The 21,359-nt window shown below is 36.4% G+C and overlaps 1 protein-coding gene across 2 annotated transcripts in view; it reads left to right on the forward strand.

The window, feature by feature from the left end:
• Positions 1-13,497, forward strand: part of SMIM14 (small integral membrane protein 14) — a 55,002-nt gene extending 41,505 nt beyond the window's left edge. For both annotated transcript variants that reach the window (XM_010980379.3, XM_064487339.1), the window contains exons 4-5: positions 8,132-8,274; positions 10,368-13,497. In XM_010980379.3, the coding sequence (XP_010978681.1) occupies positions 8,132-8,274; positions 10,368-10,400 (176 nt within the window). In that variant the 3' untranslated portion in view covers positions 10,401-13,497. The remainder of the gene's footprint in view (positions 1-8,131; positions 8,275-10,367) is intronic.
• Positions 13,498-21,359: the final 7,862 nt, after the last annotated feature.

Here is a 21,359-nt window from a genome sequence, read left to right on the forward strand (position 1 = left end):
TTTCATATATACTTTATAAAGTGAGATCACTTTGTATGTGTTCTTTTTCACTACCTTATTGTGAATATATCAACATATATTAACCTTAAAAATATTTACCAACTGAATACTAATTCATTATGGCAATGCATAATGTTTAAATAATTCCCTTTTGTTGGAATCTTAGGTTGCTGATATTTTTTCTGTTATGAAAAATAATTGAAAAAACATCCTTTTGCACATTTTAAGGCTTTTGACATATTTCCAAATTGCACTTATTAATAGGCTAGTTATTTATAGTTCACATCTCTAACGCTAGGTGCCACTTAATTATGTGTACAAAACTAAAACACAGTTAAGTGTCTTTAAACAGGGGCTTGTTATTGCATTATTAATTACTGTTATTACTATGTGAACTGGACATCCCATCAAATTCTGTAAATATAACACCTTAGAGAAATAGGAGCTAGTACAGGGCCTGACCCAAAGTAGAAATTTTGTCACAATGTAGTCCATTGGTGCAACAAGGTAATAATTATATGCCTCTGGACAAGAAAGTAATATGCAGACTTTGCGTTAGTTTTTGGGGGTGGTGGATGGTGGTTCCCCCATTCCACATTTTTTATGTTGCCTCTTCAGTGGTGGTCATTCATCTATAGTGTGCCCTCTAATAAGCAGCTCAAATTTTGGCTTCAGCAGTAAAGCTAAAACCTGTTTTTCTAGTTGAAAATAATCTTACTGAAATCCTTATGGGAAAACAAGTGTTTGTTGTATTTGTGGTATTTGTGACCCATGAGCCAGCCCCACTTGTAAGCCAAATATACACTTATTTCTGTGAGTGGAATTTTACTTCTTCACCTCAATATAAAGGCAAAACTCTAGAGCTTGAATATTAATTTAGTTATATTGGTCATTTTTTTCCCCCAGTTTTTTAACATTTGGTGGAAATCCTTTTGACAGCTATGCCTTTAAGTAGTTTAAGAAATTGTTTCCTCTGAGTGATAGAATTACTTTTCTGTTTATTCTAAATTTTCACGAATGAGCTTATGCTGTTTCATAAATATATATATAAATTAGGGGTCCCCACAACCGCCTCCTCTCTTCAATAATTTGCAAGACTAACTTACAGAACTCAGGAAAACGTTTTACTTGCTATTACTGGCTTATTATAAAGGATGCAACTCAGGAACAGCCAAATGGAAGAGTAAGACAAGGTATGAGGGGAGCAGGTGCAGAGCTTCTCTGTCATCTCTGGGTGCACCACCCTCCCAGCTCCTCCATGTGTTCACCAACCAGGAAGGTCTGTGAACCCTGTTGTTCAGGGTTTTTATGGAGGCTCCATTCCATACCATGAATGAGTAAATCATTGGCATAGGTGAATAACTCGATCTTCAGCCCCTCCTCTATCCCTGGAGGTTGAGGAGTGGAGCTGAACTTTCCAACCCTCAAATCACTTGGTCAGGCTCTGGAGACTGGCAACCAGTCTCCATCCTGAATGGGGCCCACTAAGAGTCACCTCATTAGCATAAACTTAAGTATGGTTGAAAGGGATTTACTGTGAGTAACAAAAAATTTTACATTCCTCTCATCCTTATCACTAGGAGATTCCAAGGGTTCTAGGAGTTACATGTCAGGAACCCGAATGAAGACCAAATATATATTTCTTATTATATTACAGTATCACAGTACATTGTGCCTGTCATGGTGTGCTGCATGTATTTGAGATGATTTAATAGAATATGGAGCTCACTACTTCATGTGGTAGCAGAATCTAGCTGCAGTCTGGTAGCAGATCTGGTTACTGCATAATTCTTTATCTTGAGCTGCATTCTACTTTATTGCTGTATTCACCCACAGTTTTGTTCTCTAGAGCCACGTAGAAGAAGTCTGTCACTCTTCTGAAACACTGTCTTTCAGATAAAGAGTTGTATGGAAACCTGCTCCATTGCTAATATAATTTTGGAGTAAAACAAAGATGGATAGATGTACTTAGGATATTGTTTTGTTTTTCATCAAAGTATACAAATTTATTAACAAAGTCAAGTTCTTTGGACAGACTGTGTTAGCATACTTAGTTCATTGTGAGAATTTTTTTGTTTTTTTCTTTTAAATAGTTTTATTTTTTATTTTTTAACTTTTTTTAATTGAGTTACAGTCATTTTACAATGTTGTGTCAAATTCCAGTGTAGAGCACAATTTTTCAGTTATACATGAACATACGTATATTCAAGGATATTGTAATTACTGTATACAACCCCAAAATTACAGGGTTAAAGCCCCCTGGTGCATTGTCCGCTTCCGCTCCTGCTCTGTTTCTACTTTTCCCACTGGAAGCCTATGTAAGTTTATAGAAACAATCCCTGAGGATCTGGCAGCTCATAGAGCCTCCTTCTTTTTCATCTTCTTGGTGTCTAGCTAGATTAATAGCTTCCTTGTGAATATTCCATTTGACATCTTACTTGAAATACTCGTTTTTTCTTGTAACCAGAGACGTAACCCTTGAGCAAAATGGAACACTGTATTTTTGGTGTATAAAGTCCTTTTGCATTTTTATGGTTTGACATTTTTCTACACCATAGAGTAAAAGGTATTTACCTCTTAAGGCAAATAATTTCTAGGCAGTGAGGGAACAGATTTTATATCCCCCATCTGATTTTGCCTTTAATATTTAGATTATTTGGCACTGTATTAATATTTAGAATATTTAGTGCCAAAAAGGTATCACAATAAAAACCATAGTGGCCAGATCATTTAAAGGTCCATTCACCTCTCTATGCTGATTTTAGAACAGCTGCTCCTGATACCTGTTTGTACTGGCTGCATGCGGTGTCAGGGGGGAGCATATCTGTTCTAACACCTCATGAAGAAATGGATCTTGTTATAAGGGACTGTGAATAATCACAGAAGGCCTACAGTGATCCCATTCATATCTGTTCTTGAATATTTCAAGAAGTCCAAGTCAGTTCATATACCCAGTATTGCCAATCCCAAGATATTTTAGGGCTACTTTTATTTGCTTAATTCAATTTATTTTTTTATGTATGATTCAAAAATCAAGAAGTTAATTAGTTTATAGTGAAAAAATGTCTTCCTACTCATTTTCTCCCTTCTACCCATGTCCTATCTCTAGGTATTACTGGCCTTTGTATCTTTGCAGAATTTCTTTATGTAGGTACAAGCAAAATATATCTTATTTGCCCCCCTTTCTTTTTTTTTAAATTAAATTATAGTCGATTTACAATCTTGTGTTAGTCTCTGGTGTACAGCATGATGATTCAGTTATACACACACAACACATACTCTTTTTCATTAGGGGTTACTACAAAATATTGAATATAGTTCCCTGTGCTATACAGTAGGATCCTGTTGTTTATCTATTTCAAATATAGTAGTTCATATCTGCAAATTCCAAACTCCCTGCAAATCTCAAACTCCCTGTCCCTTTTCTTTGTACACAATTGTTTTTCACCTGCTTTTTATTTTCTGTCAAAAAACAGCATGTCTCATGGAGACTTCCCTAAACATTTGTTTTTCAGCTTTATAGTACTCCATTGTACAGATTTACTGTAATCTGAATCACACACTATTGGCAGACATTTAGGTCTGTTTCCAGTTTTTTGTTAATAACCTTCACAGTATGTGAAAGTACACTCCAGAGCCAATCTTAAGTTTGTGGGATTTACAATAAACAGAAAAACACTGACTGTGATCAAGAAGTTTGACTTTAATTGGTTCAGCTATTATCTTTTATTCTGAAATGGGTCTTGGGTTATTAAAGAGAAGAGAAATGTTCTTATCAAACCTTGGAAATCAGGAAAACTGCATCCACTTAACCTTGTAAGTGTAGAATTCTACATACTACTACCCTACAGAAATTTTAGAGGCACCCTTAACGTTTTCTTCCTCCTCCTTCCATAACCAATTCAGGCAGACACCAAGTGTTGTGCATCTTTTATCCTGTTACCATTTGTGTTTGATCCTTTTTCATTCCCACTTCACCATCCTATCCGTCCTAGTTATTCACACCAGAATCTCTGTGCGCTTGGTCTTTTCTGCGCTCTGATTGATCCTAATACTGATCAGCTAGAGCACAGATCAATAATGGCTGATATTTATCGAATACCTACTGTGTACCAGGCACTGTGTAACTGTTAATATACTAATCATTTCAATCATCACAACTACTCTCTGAGATGATGGTGATGTTTTCATTTCACAGGTAAAGAAATGGAGGCACAGAGATTGTATAGCTAAGAGGTGGTAGAGTCAAACACAGATGTGCTGTGAGATGATCTCATGTCTTAAAAAGTTAATGACGTAATCATAAGAAATAGGAAATCATTCCTTCAAACTAGGAATGCTACATTAGTCCAGAGAAGAAAGGAAAGAGTGGGTGGAGAAAAGGGAAATTTTTTTACATAAGAGGGAGGGGTGTAGGATATATTTAAATAAGTGGAAGTTAGTTGTAATATTAACCCAGATGGAAAAATTATGAGTCCCCAGAAGGACTGAGTTTGTAAAATTGGCAAATGCTGTCAGCCAAACTAGCATTGAACTGTTGCATCAGATTCATTTGGAAAGCTTTAAAAATATTGTTGGTTCCTGACCTCACACCTAAGCTGCTCCTGAATTAGATGATTTAAGAGGCAAGACGTTAGAAACTGTGGTATTGATACTGTCACAGGCTATTCTGATGGACAGGCAGGACAAGGAACCACACTGAAGAAGGAAGAAGGCATGGGGTTGACTAGAGCAGAGGATGCTTTTTCTGAGAAATGGTAAGAGGTAATATAGATAAGTAGGGCCAAATCATATGAGGAAAGGTCAGGCTGACAAGTTCACAGTTGAAGCAGTAGCCAGTGGAGAGTGAGTCACTGGGTTAGTCAGCAGAGATGTGTTAAGAGCAGTGTTTTGAACAGACTTTTTTGGTAGCAATATGCAGGAAGGAAAGGCTGCAACAGGAACCAAGCTAGGAGAACAGTTATAGGGAACTAGGAGCCACATTATCACTATGAGAATCTTAAAACAGAGTGGGCATTTGATCAGGAATGCTTTGTCTAGAAATATGCATTAGTTTATTTACTCTTTGGAAAAAACAGCTATTGGTTTGATTAATTGTTTCTATTTTTTTAATCCCTATTTTATTTATAGAAATATACATTAGTAAATTTGTGATTTGAGGTTTATCTCTCTGAAGCTTTACAATCTTTTACTTGTGAAGAGTATCAAAAAGTAAGGGACCCATTTTCCAAATTGAATAATGTAAGAATTGACTTTGGGGTTACACTTCTGGTCTGTACGTTAATCTGGCATTTTGTTTTTGAGAGGGGCACTGTAAGTGATAATGTATAGAAGGTACAGTTATCATTCTTTGACTACCTTTAAATAATCTAGTTTTACCTAATAGCTAGTTATAAGCTTCTTTATCAAGAATTCTTTTAAAATCTGTATTTTCCAATTTTATTACCCAGTGGAGTAATAATTTTCAGGGATTTGTCTATGTAATACTGTCAGAGATTATGACATAGCAAAGAGGATAAGAGTACAGACTCTGAAATGAGACCACCTGTATTTAAATGCCAGCTTTGCCACATGCCAACTGTATGACATTAGGATTTAGCCCTCCCCCTTTCCCCAGTTTCCTCATCTGCAAAATGAAGATATGATAGTACCTACCATAAAATAAGTTTGTTAAAAGAGATTAAGAGAGAGAATGTCTGGTTCAAAGTAACGACGCAACTTTTAGCTATTATTTAGTAATAAAACTAAGAGACAGTATTTTCTTTTTTAAAAAACATCACTCTTGGAGCAGCTTAGAGGACAGAATTAGAGGAGGCAAGAATAGGCATGGGGAGATCAGTTAAGAGACCATTGCAGTAGACCAGACAAGAAGTGATGGTAGCTTGAGCAAGCGTGGGCATGGAGCTGGAAATGGACAGATTGATATTTAGGAAGTAAAGTTGACAGAAACTTCATGATGGACTAAAAAGAGGGTCATTGAGAGAACAAAAGATGTTTTCATAGGTTTTTGGCCTAGGCAGCTGCATGGATGGAAACCCAATTTGATAGGGCATTGAGGATGGGGCAGGGGTGATACTGATGATTTTGGTTTGCAATATTGAGTATGTTCAGTGTGATAAGGGATTCAGGTGCATTTTTAAGAAGCTGCCAATGGCACTGTTGTACATCACAGTTTAAGAACTGTTGAAATGAAGATTAAAAAAAATAGAGAACTATTGATATAGATAGATAGTTGGATATTGGGTCTAAAGTTCAGGGGATTAGAGACTGGGTAAAACTTTATGTGTGGTCTACATACAGAAGGTAATTTAAGCCACAGGTGAGGATGATAGTGTGTAGAGAAAGAACAGAAAGGAACCTAAAACTGACCATGAGGAATTCAAAATTGCAAAAGGAAAATGGTAGTGGTAATGGCACAGAAGACAAAGGAAGAAAATGTTTTAAAAAGGAGAGCATTGTCTTGGAAAATGAGGGCTAAAATTACACATTAGGTGTAGCAGCATAGAAGTATCATTGGTGACCTTTTAAAGAGCTATTTGACTATTAATGGAGGTGGATACCAACCTAAGGAGTGAATGGGAGGAAGTGACATGTACATGTAAATGTAGACCAACTCTCAAGACCACTCTTAGCCTTGATAGCTGGACAGGGAAAGAGACTGAGGGATGGATTTTTTTTTCCAAAGATGAGAGAAACTTTATCATGTTTAAGTGATTATAGGATGGCTGCAGTGGAGAAGGGGTTGTTGAATACACAAGAGAGGATAATGGATAGATTTTTGCAAAAGCACTGGGATCCAAAGCTCAAGTTGAGAAATTGGTCTTTAGTTATGGAGGCACATTTAGTACGGTAGGCGGGAACAAGGAAAGGAATAGATATGGATATAGAAGGGGGAAATGCTGATTTATTGTGTGATAAACAATGAAAATTTGGTGATCCCAAGTACTGTGTTAACTGTTTCTGGGGAAGTGATTGGGTTGGAACAGGGGCTAGATTCCTATCCAGTCTGCTCTTGGGACAGCTCAGCTCTTTGCTTGACTTTGTCCCGTTCGGTCACTAACCCTTTGTTCTTAGCGGTGTATCACCTGGGCCCTGGGCCCATGGATCTCAGTGTGATGCATTCATTTAGTTTCAGAATCTTGTCTAGATTTCTTTTACTTTTTCCTGAGTTAAGGAGACCAAAACCAAACATTTATACATAGTCTTGCTGTTTTAGTAACTACCTAGAGGTACTATTTTCTTTAGAAATCTAATCTTTTACAAATTTTCATTTCTGACACCTGAGTTCTCTAATATGTTTCAATAAAGAATCTGTTTCGTTTATTAGAAATTTGTTAAGGGCATAGCACGAGCCAGGCACTGTGCTAGGTACTTGTTATTCTGAATTAAATGAGATATGGCTGTCTTGAGGAGCTAGAAAGACTATACCTACACAGACACTTGACTTTTTTCTCTTGATAAATGCATAGACTTTAAAATATCTAGATCTGAATCCAAATTCTTTTTTCAAGAAAGAAAGCCAAATTAGTATCTTTGAGAATGTCATTAAAGGGGTCTTTAATTTATATGTTATACAACCTGATTGTTCCCTCTTTCTTAAGCTCTGTTATTTTTTCATACTGCTTCTGTAGTTAAAACACATAATCCCCTCCTCCACTAAAGTAAAGTGTGTTTACTGCGTCTCAGGTGGTCTTTAACCTGGTTCTGCAGATCTCAGTGTATGGATTGGTGGTTTTGTAGGTCTATGAATCTTTTGCAATTATATGCAAAATTGTTGAATGTGTATACACGGATTCTTATAGTGGAAAGAGTCCTTTTTATCAAAATCTCAAAGGATTCTATTACCCCAAAATATTAAGAACTACTACACTATTAAAAATCTTCATTTTAATAGGCTTTGACTTGTGACTGTTTTACACCATTTACCATTTAGATTTTCTCCCAGGAGGGAAGGGAAATTGAAGCTGTAATACTTCATAATTCTTAAAATTATTAATACAACTTTTAAAATTAATACAGCTTTTGAATTTTTGGAGCTGACATTTAAACATTTGCATTTTTTACATTTATCTAACAATATTATAATTATTCTACAGTTTTTGTTGCAAAGACATTTTCTGTTTCTCTTTAGTACCAGGACCCTCTGGTGATAATGGCATCAGTATTACCATGATCTTGATGGCCTGGATGGTTATTGCAGTGATCTTGTTTCTGTTGAGACCTCCGAATCTAAGAGGATCCAACCTAACTGGAAAACCAACCAGTCCTCATAATGTAAGTGTTGTGGATTAGAAATCCACTTGGGTGGGGGAATGGGTGTGGCCTGGGAAGGGGGAGGAGTTTGTTTTGATCGAAATAATATGATTTAGCAAAAGGAAGATTTAACTCATGGACTAAGTTCTTCCTGTGTAGTCCTCAAAAATCTTGCAGCCACTAATGGCTTAGTGTTCATGGAGTTACATATAGAGAAAAGTATAAACCAGTAGCCCAAAAATCATCTTAAGGTGAATTCCAATCTTTATTCACATGAGAAGCATAAAAAAATGATCCAGTGCATAATAATAATCCACAGCAATTTTTCTCAAATCTCAATCCTCCACTACCCGGTTCTGTCCACCTCACCGTTGATCCTTGTCTCTCATGCTTCCAGCTCCCTAAATTCTCTTACTAGCTTGTGTTCAAGTGTCCCCCAACAACACTTCATTTTCTCCCCTTCTGTCCTAGCTGTCAGCTGCAACAGACACTGAGCCTGTCTGGCTAAACCTGGTTTCCCATTGTCCCATCCTATTTATCTCAAATTCATTCTTCCAGTTCTGCATCACAACAGGTCAACTGAGCTGGCTAAAGCAGAGCTAGGAATCATTCATGGTGATAAATCTTGATAGTTAGGATTACAACCATTTTCAGAACCTTCTAAATGAAAACTATGATAAAGTGACCCAATAGGGAGTTTTTGATACTGTCTTCAGTAGAGCTCCATTAAAGGATTCCTTTTAATTGTTTTTAGAACCAGTATTTACATTTTTTCTTTCTCATTTGATTTGGATATTATTAAAAATATTTCCATAATGAATTTACTTGTTGAACACCAAATTATCCCACTAATTCCCTTCTTCAACCTTCAGCATGTGGAATTCCTAAAATGATGGCTTCTTTTCCCCAACCCTGTGTTGTTAATACTAGAAAGAAGTTCGGCTAGACTAATTGCTTATATAGGAGAAAGCAAATGTGTCATGTTAATTAGTCAGTGCTTTGGGTTTTTTTTTTTTTTTTTTTAAGATTTAGAATATTTAAATATGTAGCATGCTGACTTTAGTTTAGAAAGAAGGCCTCATTAGCACTATATAAAATGCCTTAAATTTATTTTTGGTTTTTCTTGGAGAGGAAGGTATCTATAAAACAGCTTGCACATTGTCTTGATAAAGTGCTTTCTCCTCCTTCTTTCTTACTTTCATATCAAAGAGCAACATCCTCAATGTTTGGACCCAAAGAAATCCAGCTTAATAAGCTGACTTTGAAGCCATTAAAAGTGACAGAAATGCAAGATTACAGTCCCCTGAACCTTAATTCATAGTAGACCGTCAGTCCTAGGAATAGCAGTCCCCCTGCTCTAGGAGTAAGCACGAAAACATACTGACTAATTCCAAGTAGAAGAATTGATCTCCCTTAACTAGGCCATCATACAGCATGTCAGAGTAAATAAATGGAATCTTCCTGAAGATTCCTAAAATCTCTGATCTTTCCTTTGCAGTTCAGATGCTTTCTATTACAAGGAACAAAAATCAGTTCAGCCTGGTTTAAATAATTGGCTTTACTGGTTTCTACATCAGAAAAATCCAGAGGTAGGGTCATTGTTAGAAAGTTTAACAGTGTCGTCAGAGACCCAGTTTCTTTCTTCCAACCATCAGCTTCATTCCAAGGTGGGCTCCCTTTGTGGCCATAAGATGGCTGCCAGTAGCAACTGGAGCCACATGCTTCCTCACTGACTGACTTTCTGTTGTGAGAAACAGGAGTCTCCAGCTTCACTTTGATTGTACTGTACTCGGTCACCTTAGCAAGAGGGAGGAGACTGTCTTGATTGGTTTAAATATCACCTCTGGAGCTGTCAGGGAGAGCACTTTCACCCAAATCACATCACTGTTACACAGTTTTCCTTTCTTCCGTGCTGTAGGGAAGAAAGGGACAAACACTGTGAATCACAGTATTAATCTAGTGCTCCCTGTGCAAAAACAAATGAGAAGTCCAAATAAGTGTGTGATTGAGATGGGAGGGTGAAGGGCATTGCTGCTCAGTTCTTACTTATGTGTTAGATTGGTGGCCCTGGGATTTAAGAGTCTATCCCATAATTTCTCTCTTTTAAATGCCAGGGACAAGATCCACCAGCCCCTCCTGTGGACTAACTTTGTGATATGGGAAGTGAAAATAGTTAACATCTTGCACGACCAAATGAACGAAGATGACCAGAGTACTCTTAACCCCATTAGAACTGTTTTTCCTTTCGCATTTGCTGTATGGGATGGTATTGTTTTCATGAGCTTCTGGAAATTTCACTTGCAAGCTTATTTTTGCTTCCTGTGTTATCACCTTTCCTATTTACAGTATATTTGAGTAAATGATTGCATTAAAAAGCTACATGTGGCTTTTTTGGTTATCCTAAACTTAAACATTCCATTCATTCTATTTGTAACTGTGATTATAATTTTTGTGATAGTTTCTGGCCTGATTGAAGGAAATTTGAGATCCCTGCGTTTAAATATTTTAAATAGTTTTATAGGTTTAAATTTTTTTCATAAGGTATTTATAAAGTTATTTGGGGTTATCTGAGATTGTATGAAAGAAAATTAGAACCACACTGTATTTACACTTACCTTGGTAGTTTATTTGTGGGTGGCAGTTTTCTCTAGTTCTTGGGACTGTGACAGCCTTTGGAATATTGTACAAGTTACAGTTGAACTCTGTATTATCCACTAAAACTAGCTTATGTGGTTAGAAATGGAGGAAAGAACAAAATGAAACAATTGTTTACTCAGTTTTTTATTCCCATAAAAATGTCTAATATTAAGAAAACTTTAAATAAACATGAATTAAATATGGTAGGTGACTTAGAGTCCATTATATGACATTTGTAAGCCACTGTACACTAGCCTTACATGGTTCATAAAAGGAGGGGAAAAGTTAATTCTTTCTGCCTTTGCCAGGTATAATCTATACAGTAATAATTTAAGCTGTAATTTATTTTTTAAATGGATGCCTCTCAGGAAGCTGCTTTTCTTTTGTAACACTTCCCTGTTAAATGAAACTATCTTAAAGCTGTATTAGGGGCCTGTTTGGTTACTGACATTTGAATGCTATTTACTTACTTACTCTATTTTTTTCCAAGAAAAAATTTTGAGTCTTGTTATCTGACTTTAAAAAGTATTTAATGAATTCTTGGTTCACTCCAAGGAAAATGAGAAACAATCAAGGATCTTTTTCTCAACCCCGTCTCATTCTTGTTTGGTAATAGGATGGACTGGAGTAGGGAGGAGCATTAATATAAGTAAAAGTTTGAAATGTATAGAAAAGTAAAAGGTTGATTGGTTTTCGTTCAGTTTGAAAGAAAACGAAGACAAATGGCATTAAGAAAAAGTCCGCATGACTTGTGTGTTTATGGATTTATTCCCCTAGAAAGTGATTGCAAATGATTTGTGGGGGCTAGAAGATACTTAGCTATCAGTGTAAGGATTTCCTCCCTTCCCAGATCAGTCTAGCTTTTTACTGTATAGATCTGAGAAATTACTTGTATGAATTAATAAACTTCTCTGTATCATTGTTTAATAGAGTCTCTGATACAATTATGTGATGCTCATAGGGTATTTGTTTTCCTTTATTATGATTATATTCTAGGCTGTAAACACTTTAAGGGCTTCATTTCATTTTCTAATCCGATACTGACTGCTTGTGTTCCTCAACTGTACATCTTGGCTTTGTGCTCAACTCCTTGAAATAATACAACTTACTCTTAATTACTTGTGTTAATCAAGAGGTATCATAACACAGGTAAGTCAGATCCTGGATAAATGAGCACCATAGATTTAAGGTTTTTCCTCCTGATGTGGCCTACTGGAAGCCTTGCCAGCTCTATAGCTCTTAAAGCATTTACAGCAGAAAGGGCAGGAGTGGCAGAAGATGGAGCCAAGTCCCTGTAGGCATTCATTTCTCTACCCTTGCCCCTGAACCTTGAACAAAGGCTTGCACATAAGTCCCAACAGTCTGCTCTCTAAGCTGCTCGAAAGCCAGTCTCTGGCAGAGATACTGATGTGTTCACTGAATCTGTGGCTCACAAATAATTGAGAATTGACTTTGGTTGAATAAGTGGCTGTGACATGTAAACAGAATGTCTAGTGTTAACTAGAAACCTGGAAATGTGGGTCTTATTCTTAGTTCTTCATTTCTGTCACATATACTTAATTGACATTATATCTAGAATATCCTATATGGACCATCTGTTTAATTAGTAACTAAAGTTCTTAGTGAAGTATTTAGTCTTAGTTTTTTTTTTGCTTGTAAAATTTCTCTGCACTCCTGACAAAGACAATATGCAGTAGCACATAAAGTATTCCTATTAACCTAACTAGTAATTTATATTATTCTATTTAATTCTGAAAGCTTCTACATGTGGCCTTTTTACTGAGCACACTCTTACTCATTACTTGGCTTATAAACATTCGCCTGAACTGTGGCTACAATCATTTTTAAGTAATCGAGAAAAAAGAAAGATAATGCTTCACATTTTAATCACTTTTGGCTCTTAAACATTCCACAAATGCCATTAAGAGTTGATTTTGTTTTAGAATTATTTAATGTTCTTATATGCAAAATGTTTTTCTGCTTTCCACGTGGAAAAAATTAACATTGGAACTGTGTATAGTAAAAGATTTCATCATGTATCCAAGCACTATCCCATGGTCAGCAAGTCATATTTTAAACTTGGAAAGATTTTCAGAAGTAACTATTAAGTACAGCTATTTTATGGTTACTTTCAGTGTCTTTGTGGTATGCGATGTGATAGTGTTTATGGAATTACCTACATCTTACCTTTTCAAAGGAACCTTAGAAGCCTCTTACCCTGAATCAGTCTGTCACTCTAAACGAATATGTGCTAAAATTTGACCAGCTCAGTTTAAGACACAAAACAGCAACTTGAAGGAGAAATGGAGAGAGTTTAACGGGTTAAATTTTTGTTGTTGCAATAGTAGGTTTAGTCTTAACATTATAATATTCTGAATGAAGCGTCATACTATTTGTTACCATGTCTGATGATTACTTTGTTAAAAGCAAAAGTGGTCATGTGATATACTAAATGGGAATTGTTTTTAAATGTTTAAATCATGCCAAACAAATCATGTCTGTGCCATCCAGGGTTTATTGTAATCTTTTACTGAGTACTTGGATTGGGATAAAGGGCTTGTACTATGCACTTTTTATTAATGAATAAATAGAAAATGTTAGTTAACACTCACTGTTTTCTGTTTGGCTTTTGTGGGAAGAGAAGCGAGTATCTTTTCTTGTAAAATGTTAATGTCCTTTATTAAAGTTTCTTTGTAAGGCTTTTTACCTACCCCTAACTAAGACATTCCTAAGAGCAAACTTTGAGTTACAGGAAGAATATTTATGTAACAGCAGTGTGGGGCCAGTGTTCAGTCGTAAAGATTCTAAGAATCTCTAAGAAATAAGATTGCAATTACATTTCTTTTGTTGTTTTTTTTTAAAATTTCTTCCTAGAATACAGGGTCAATAGACATTTTCTTTGAGAGTATAATATCCAATAGTGTTCATTATTTGAGAAGACATATGTTACCCCAGAGGAGCTAGACATGTAACGGTACTGAAAACACAAACTCACACAAAGGTGAAAGTTTGCTTTTGCTCTGTGACCTGGAATGCATCCAAATACTAAAGATCATTAATACTCATCTATTAAAAAATGATACAGTTGTTCTGACATGATTATGATGTCAGTGTCTGTGTGATACTTAAGTGTTATTTATAATAGCAAAATGTGTGAAATTATAACTTCCTGGAGATAATGATTTCAGTCTAAAGTTTGTCAGGTATATGTCAGTGAATATCTGAATCCCCAATAAAACTGTTAAGTTTTCATTAAATAGTTTCAGAAAATGGAATTCTAGGAAGTTTTTTTTTTCCCTGACATTTCATCTGATAGTTTTCTCAACTTAGAATCTCAGTTTATAGGACTGATTTCCTTCCACCGCCCACCCCCAAATGTTCCACAAACACCAGCCACAATTATCTCTCATGCTCTGACTTTTAAAAACTGGGGTTATCAGTGTGATCTTTCCTCACAGGGAACTTAACCCTGCCCATCTTTTCTTAAATTGATTATGCTCGTTCAAAAGACATTTCAATAAGCGTTTATATTTATGGCTTAACTGTTTATGCTTTAAAGTGGGTATTATTCAGGACTAGATTATAGAAACCATTTTAAACCATCCAACGCCAAATGAAGATGTCTGTTGAAAGGGAGGAGCGAGATGTCTGGAGGTAGGAAATACAGAGGAGCAAGGAAAAATATGTGTAGTTTTAAGAATAAAGCAACCTTCATATCAAATAAGACTTTTATTCCCTTATACAAAACTCTGCTTTTTTATAGGAAATTTAGGAATGAGAAAAAAATTATTTACAATCCTTGCAATGTCTGAGGCTTTGCCTCTTAAATATATGGTTCTACACTGCTCATAAGCTCATATACTCAGGCTATGTCTTGATAAAGGATTTGAATTGCATTGTTTCTATTCATTTTGAAAAACTGAGCAGAATTAAAGAATACAAATACTACATAGCAGACTCAGCATGATGGAAGAATCTCGTATTTTGTTTTTAAAGAAATGTATCTGTTACATAGTCACTCATTAATTCTGTGCCTAAAGGGGAGGCACTTTACGTACAAAAGGAATTACAGATCCTAGACTGAATGCAGCTTTCCCTGATAACTAATTAGTATGTAAACATTAAATTTTAGAATTCCGGGTATCTTTAAAAGGGATTCCTTACAATTAATCTAGCAAGTACAGTTTTGTGGTGACAACATACAAAATGTAAATCTGACACCAGAACCAGCCCAACAGATGGATTAAGATTTACATCCTTGCAGATGTTCTTAGCCTTCATTTTTTTATCTAACAGTCTTAAAGACTACTTTTTACTCTGTTTTGTGTCACATTGCAGTTTTGTCACACTCCCTCATCTTCCTGGAATTTCACTAACAATTGCCTGTTGAAAGCTGGCTATGTTAACCAGAGCTAAATCAGAAAATAGATGGCTTAAGGAAATCTTGGGCTAAATAAAGTAATATTAAAAATTACAGTTTCTCCATTACAGAATGAGTAGGGCTTACAGTTTTCCCCCTCCACAACATCTAAGGAATTTTTTCATTACATCACAATATTTTGAGAACTCAGCCACATATGTGTAAACTGGCAACAGTTAAGGTTGAATTCTGTGTCTGCTTGTATTTTTTTAATATACATTTTTATTGAAGTATAGTCAGTTTACAATGTGTCAGTTTCTGGTGAACAGCACAATACTTCAGTCATATAGGAACATACATATATTCATTTTCATATTCTTTCACCATAGGTTACCATAAGATACTGAATATAGTTCTGTGTCCTCTTGTATTAATTTCTGATGCTAATCTCTGAGAGCATCAAAGATATTCAGAGTGTTTCTATTGAAGAGATAGCTGACATTGACCTTCTTTATCATGTATTCTATAATTTTCATCCAGCTCTCAGACTTCTACTTTCATTGTACCAATCTTCTCGTATTTAGTATTGTAATAATGTGTAGCCTTGGGGAAAAAGTGCTAAATGAGCTAGCTTTGCGTAAGCCGTACATAATGTTAAGGTAAACAGTTTATTCAGATTTTTAGTTTTTGACACAACAGAAAAAAATAGGCCAGAGGCCAAAGCATACAGTAATAACTTACAGAGATCCTCAAACTTTCCAGTTTGGGGACCCCAAAGAGATTTTGTTTACATGGGTTATATCTATCAATATACATACTATGTCCAAGATTAAAACTGAGACCATTTATAAGTGTTAAGTATTTTAAAACAATAATACACCCAATACATGTTAAAATATTTTTGATGAAAATAACCATTTTCCAAAATGAAAATTTAGTGAAAAGAGTGGCATTGGTCTGCATTTTTGCAAATCTCTTTAATAGCTGGCTTAATAGAAGCAAGCTAGGTCATCATTTCTACTTCCACATTCAGTCTGTTACAATAAGTTCCCTTCTTACGAAACGTTAGTTTTCAGTAACTAAAAGACTAATGGCATTTCAACCAGCCTGTGCCTTGACTAAGGAATACAAAGCTATGTGGCCCTTCAGCAGTCTGCTTAATTCGGAACATTGCTTTCCTTGTTTATTTATCAAGTATAATACTACTTTCCACCAAACTAAAGTGAGAAATGAAATGTGTGTAAAAATGCTTTGTAAAGCATTAAACATTGTTATGTAAGGGCCTTCACCATCCCAACACACACACACACACACACACACACACACACACACACACACACAGAGTCCCTTTCTAAAACCTCTGTATGGAAACCGTGAATTTCAGACACTTCCACTGAATTCCCATTGGAAGGAAGTCACCCTACTAGCAATGAACAATCACACCTTTAGGTCAGTGCCTGGCATGTGAAAAACATTAAATATCAAAATATTAAATAGAATAACACAATTTCCAATCAATAGTTTTAAATCCTTGGAAGGTAAAATGGAAAGCAAGTAAATTTTGACTAGTGAAAAAATCCATTGCAAGAAAAGCTAAAGAGCAAACTATTAGAGCAGACTGCACACTGCACTCATCTAAAGAGCGTTAAAAACCACTGATGCCGTGTGGCCACATCTCAGAGTTTCTAGAATGGGGTTAATTGGTATGAGTTTTGGCCTAAGCATCTACAAGTGATTCCAGTGGCAGCTAAGGGTGAGAACCATGAGCTATAAAAAAATGTTAAATACTGTATTTAGTTCTGGAGATGAAAAAGAAAACAGAAACAAAAGTAAAATTAATCATTTCCTTCATACTAACTGATTTTTATGAATGGGCAGGGAATTCACTGAAACCTTGAATTCTAGTGCAATAGAATTGTTTTTAATAGTTTTTCCTGATGCCTAAAAATAATGCTTTTTTGTCAAAAAAAAATTTTTGTGGGAATGAGGTAGGCAGGATGTCATCCTTCTTCATGGATGGCCCTAACAGAAGCCTGTTCAGTAAATGTGAAAGTTCTGTGTTAAAAAAAGAAAACAGGCCAAGTAAACAAAAACACCACTGTAATAACAAGGAATAAAGGTCAAATTATTAAAATGAATTCTCGTAGTGCTAAGGTCATTTGTTTTTAGTCCTTGTCCTCAAGAAGTTTGTATTTTATTTACAGTGGGCAAATACAAAAGCTAACAAATAAGATTATCCCAGCAACTATTAATTGCTAAAGAGAAGTTAAATACAATCATGGTGAAAGAGCTTTCTGAAGAGATGATATCTGAATGAGGCAGCTACGCAAAGATCTGGGCAGTTTTCCAAAAGAAAAAAACAAGTGCAAAGGCCCTGAGATTGAAACAGACATGACATTTTCAAGGGATCAGAATAAGGCCAAATGACTGGTAGAATATGAGATCAGAAGTAAGATCCACATATTGTAGGATCTTGAAATCCAAAACAAGGACTTTAGATTTTATTATGAGTACAGAAGCCACTGGGGCAGGGGGTGGGGAATGTGTGACCTGATTTATGATTTATAATCTCACTCTGGCTGCTGTGTTGAAGATGAACTGTGTGCATCAAGAAGGGAGGCAGGAAGCCACTGAAGTCCAGATAAGAGATGCTAGGGGCTTTGAGTAAGGTGGTGTCAGTCCAAGTTTTAAGAGCTCAGATTTGAGATACATTTTGGAGGTAGAGCCAATAGGTCACAATGATGGCCTGGCAATGAATGGGAGGGAAGAGAAAACAAGAATGGCATCTAGTATGGGGGCCCGAGCAACTGGGTGATTGATGATACAAATTAAGACGGAAAAGGTTTATGGGAAGGGAAATGAAGGGTGAGAAGGAGCAGATTGCGAGCAAATATTAGTTAGCATAGGGTTAACTTGCTGGAATAAAGAGACTCCAGTGGCTTAAACCAGACAGACTGAAGTTCTCTTTCATGTAGTAGTTGAGGGATACAAGCAGTCCAGGGGTGATACACCTGCTTCAGGTGTTCAAAACTCAGACTGTCTTGTTGCTCTACTGACCCCTAGAGCAGTGGAGCTTCTCAGACTGCTAGTCTGTGGTCCCCCCAACGTAGTTGTTCTCTGCATAGTCAAAGATAGTTCCAAAACAACACCCAATGGGTCAGTGTTCCAGCTAGAGGGGGGGAGGGGAAGGAAATAAGGAGGGCCTGCCTCTTCATTTACGGGATTGTCCTAAACATACATATCCCTTCTGTTCATATCCCCTTAGCCAGGACTTCATCATGTGACCAGACCCAAAGCAGACTAGACATTGTAGTCTTCATTACAGGAAGTATCTGTCCAGCTAAAATTTGGGAATTCTGTTACTAAGTAAGGGCAGTGTGGCTATTGGGGTCAGCTGGCAGTCCCTGCCACAAAGGAAAAACAATACTTAAGTGTTGGCTACAATGATCTGACATCCAAGTGGAGATCTTGAGTAGATTAGAGTGTGTGGAGCTAAGTTTCCATCGTAAAGAGAGATACTCTAAAAGCCAACAAAATACAGATAGTATTTGAATCTCTGGGACTGGATAAAATCACCTAAAGAGACAATAAAGACAGAGATGAGAAACAAACACATGTATCAATGGAACAGAATAGAAAGCCCAGAAATAAACCTACGCTTACATGGTCAATTCATCTATGTCAAAGGAGGCAAGAATATACAATGGGGAAAAGCCTCTTCAATAAATGGTGTTGGGAAAACTGGACAGCTACATGTAAAAAAAACTGGACTACTTTCTCAAACCATATACAAAAATAAACTGAAGATGGATGAAAGACTTACATATAAGACCTGAAACTATAAAACTCCTAGAAGAAAACATAGGCTCTTTGACACTGGTCTTAGCAAAAAATTTTTGGATTGTTTCCTCAGGCAAGCAAAAATAAATCAGACTACATCAAACTAAAAAGCTTGCACAAGTTTTTGGAAAACTAGGAAACTACCAACAAAACAAAAAGGCAGCCTACTGAATAGGAGAAGATGTGTGCAAAAGATGTATACAATAAGGAGTTAATATCAAAAAATACAAAGAATTCATACAACTCAATATAAAAAAACCCCAAACAATCCAATTTAAAGATAGACAGAGGACCTCAATAGATATTTTTCCAAAGAAGATATACATATGGCCAACAGGCACATGAAGATGCTCAACATCACACTAATCATCAGGAAAATGCAATTCAAAACCACCTCACACTCAGAATTACTATCATCAAAAAGACAAGAAATAACAACTGTAGACAAGGATGTGGAGAAAAGGGAACCCTTGCACACAGTTGGTGGGATTGTAGATTGGTGTAGCATCTATGGAAAACAGTATGAACTTTCCTCAAAAAATCAGGACTGCCATACTATCCAGCAATTTCATTTCTGGGTATTTACCTGAAGAAAACAAGAACACTGACTTGAAAAGATACATGCACCCCCATGATTATTGCAGCATTGTTTTCAGCAGTCAAGATATGGAAGCAACCTAAATGCCCATCTATAGATGAAAGGATAAAGAAGGTGTGGTATATAAATAAAATAGAATATTACTCAGTCATTAAAAAAAGGAATTTTGCCATGGATGAATCTAGAGGAGATTATGTTAAATGAAGTAAGTCAGACAGAAAGACAAAAACCATATGATCCTATTTATATATGAAATATAAATAACAAAACAAAATGAAAATAGACTTATAGACACAGAGAACAAATTGTTGCCAGAGGGGAGGGACTGAGGTAAGGGGCAAAATAGGTGAAGGGGATTAAGAGGTACAATTCTCCAGTTACAAATAAGCCACAGGGATGTAATATACAGCATAAGGAATATGGTCAATAGTACTGTAATAACTTATTTCTGTAATGGGGACAGAAAATTCTAGTAACACTTACTGTAGTGAGCACTTCATAATGTATGTAAATGTCAGATCATTATGTAGTGTACCTGAAACTAACAATACTCTATGTCAACTATATTTCAATTTAAAAAAAAAAGAGAACCCCAGGACTGGGACCTGGGGTACTGCAACATTTAGAGCTGTGGTCAAGAAAAAGGAACCAAAAAGTAGACTGAAAAGGACCACCCTGTGGCAGAAGAAAATTCTGTGAGTGTAATGTCTTGGAAGCCTGAAAAGAAAGCAAATCTCTAGAGGGAGGAGGGCTCAGCGGTGTCAAATTCTACGGAGAAAAATCATGGGGATGGAGAATTGAACATTTTGACAGAAAGAATTCATGGTGAACTTGGTAAAAGATGTTTTGCTGGAGTGATAGGATGACAAACCTGCTGGAGTAGTTAAGGAAAGAACTGGGGGTAAAAAAGGAGAGACAAAGTATAAGCAACTCTTTGGAGGGGTTTCGCAATGAGCGAGTATAAAGAAATGTGGTAGTAACTTGAGAGGAATATGGGTCTAGGGCAAAAGGGAGAGGTTTTTATTGCTGTAGTTTTGCTAGATGTAAGATAAGAGTATCTGCAGAGTTGTCAGGGTATACCCACAGAGCCCCCTCCACAGTGGTATCACCCCTTTATTAGCCTCAGCACCAATGTCATCATGTCTGACAGGAAGACCCACTGAGATCTACATGTTTTTGCCAAGACTCCCTCAAGCCTACCTACCTACTCCCTCCCTGCACTAATGGTCTCTCAGTGATAACTGACTTTAGAGACCCTACCATGCTCTTTTCTCCTGTTTATATTGGCATCCACTACAAGTCCAAGACTCCCAGGCCATCACTCAGCCACTCCCCCAAGCTGATTCAATCTCATACCCTTCCTCATGCCCCAAACCTCCAAAACTCAAGGGTCATCATCAGCAAACGCCCCATATCTTCAACCTCTTCTCTGAGCAGTCCCTTCATCAAAATATGGCATCTCCTTAAGGGCACTGACTCTCTCACTGCCCTCTCAAATGGGGGCTGTTTTCTTTCCCAGACCATATAACCAAAGATGTAGGTGTAAAGTGAACTTCACAATTCCTCAGTGTGGCTGTCAGGCTATTGTTTTCTCCTCCCTAAAACTCTCCAACTCTTTAGAAGCTCATGCTGGCAAAGTATTCCACTTGATACCGTATTTTCACAGTCATC

The sequence above is a fragment of the Camelus dromedarius genome, chromosome 1 (assembly GCF_036321535.1).
Source record: "Camelus dromedarius isolate mCamDro1 chromosome 1, mCamDro1.pat, whole genome shotgun sequence".
In the NCBI taxonomy this organism is placed as follows: Eukaryota; Metazoa; Chordata; class Mammalia; order Artiodactyla; family Camelidae; genus Camelus; species Camelus dromedarius.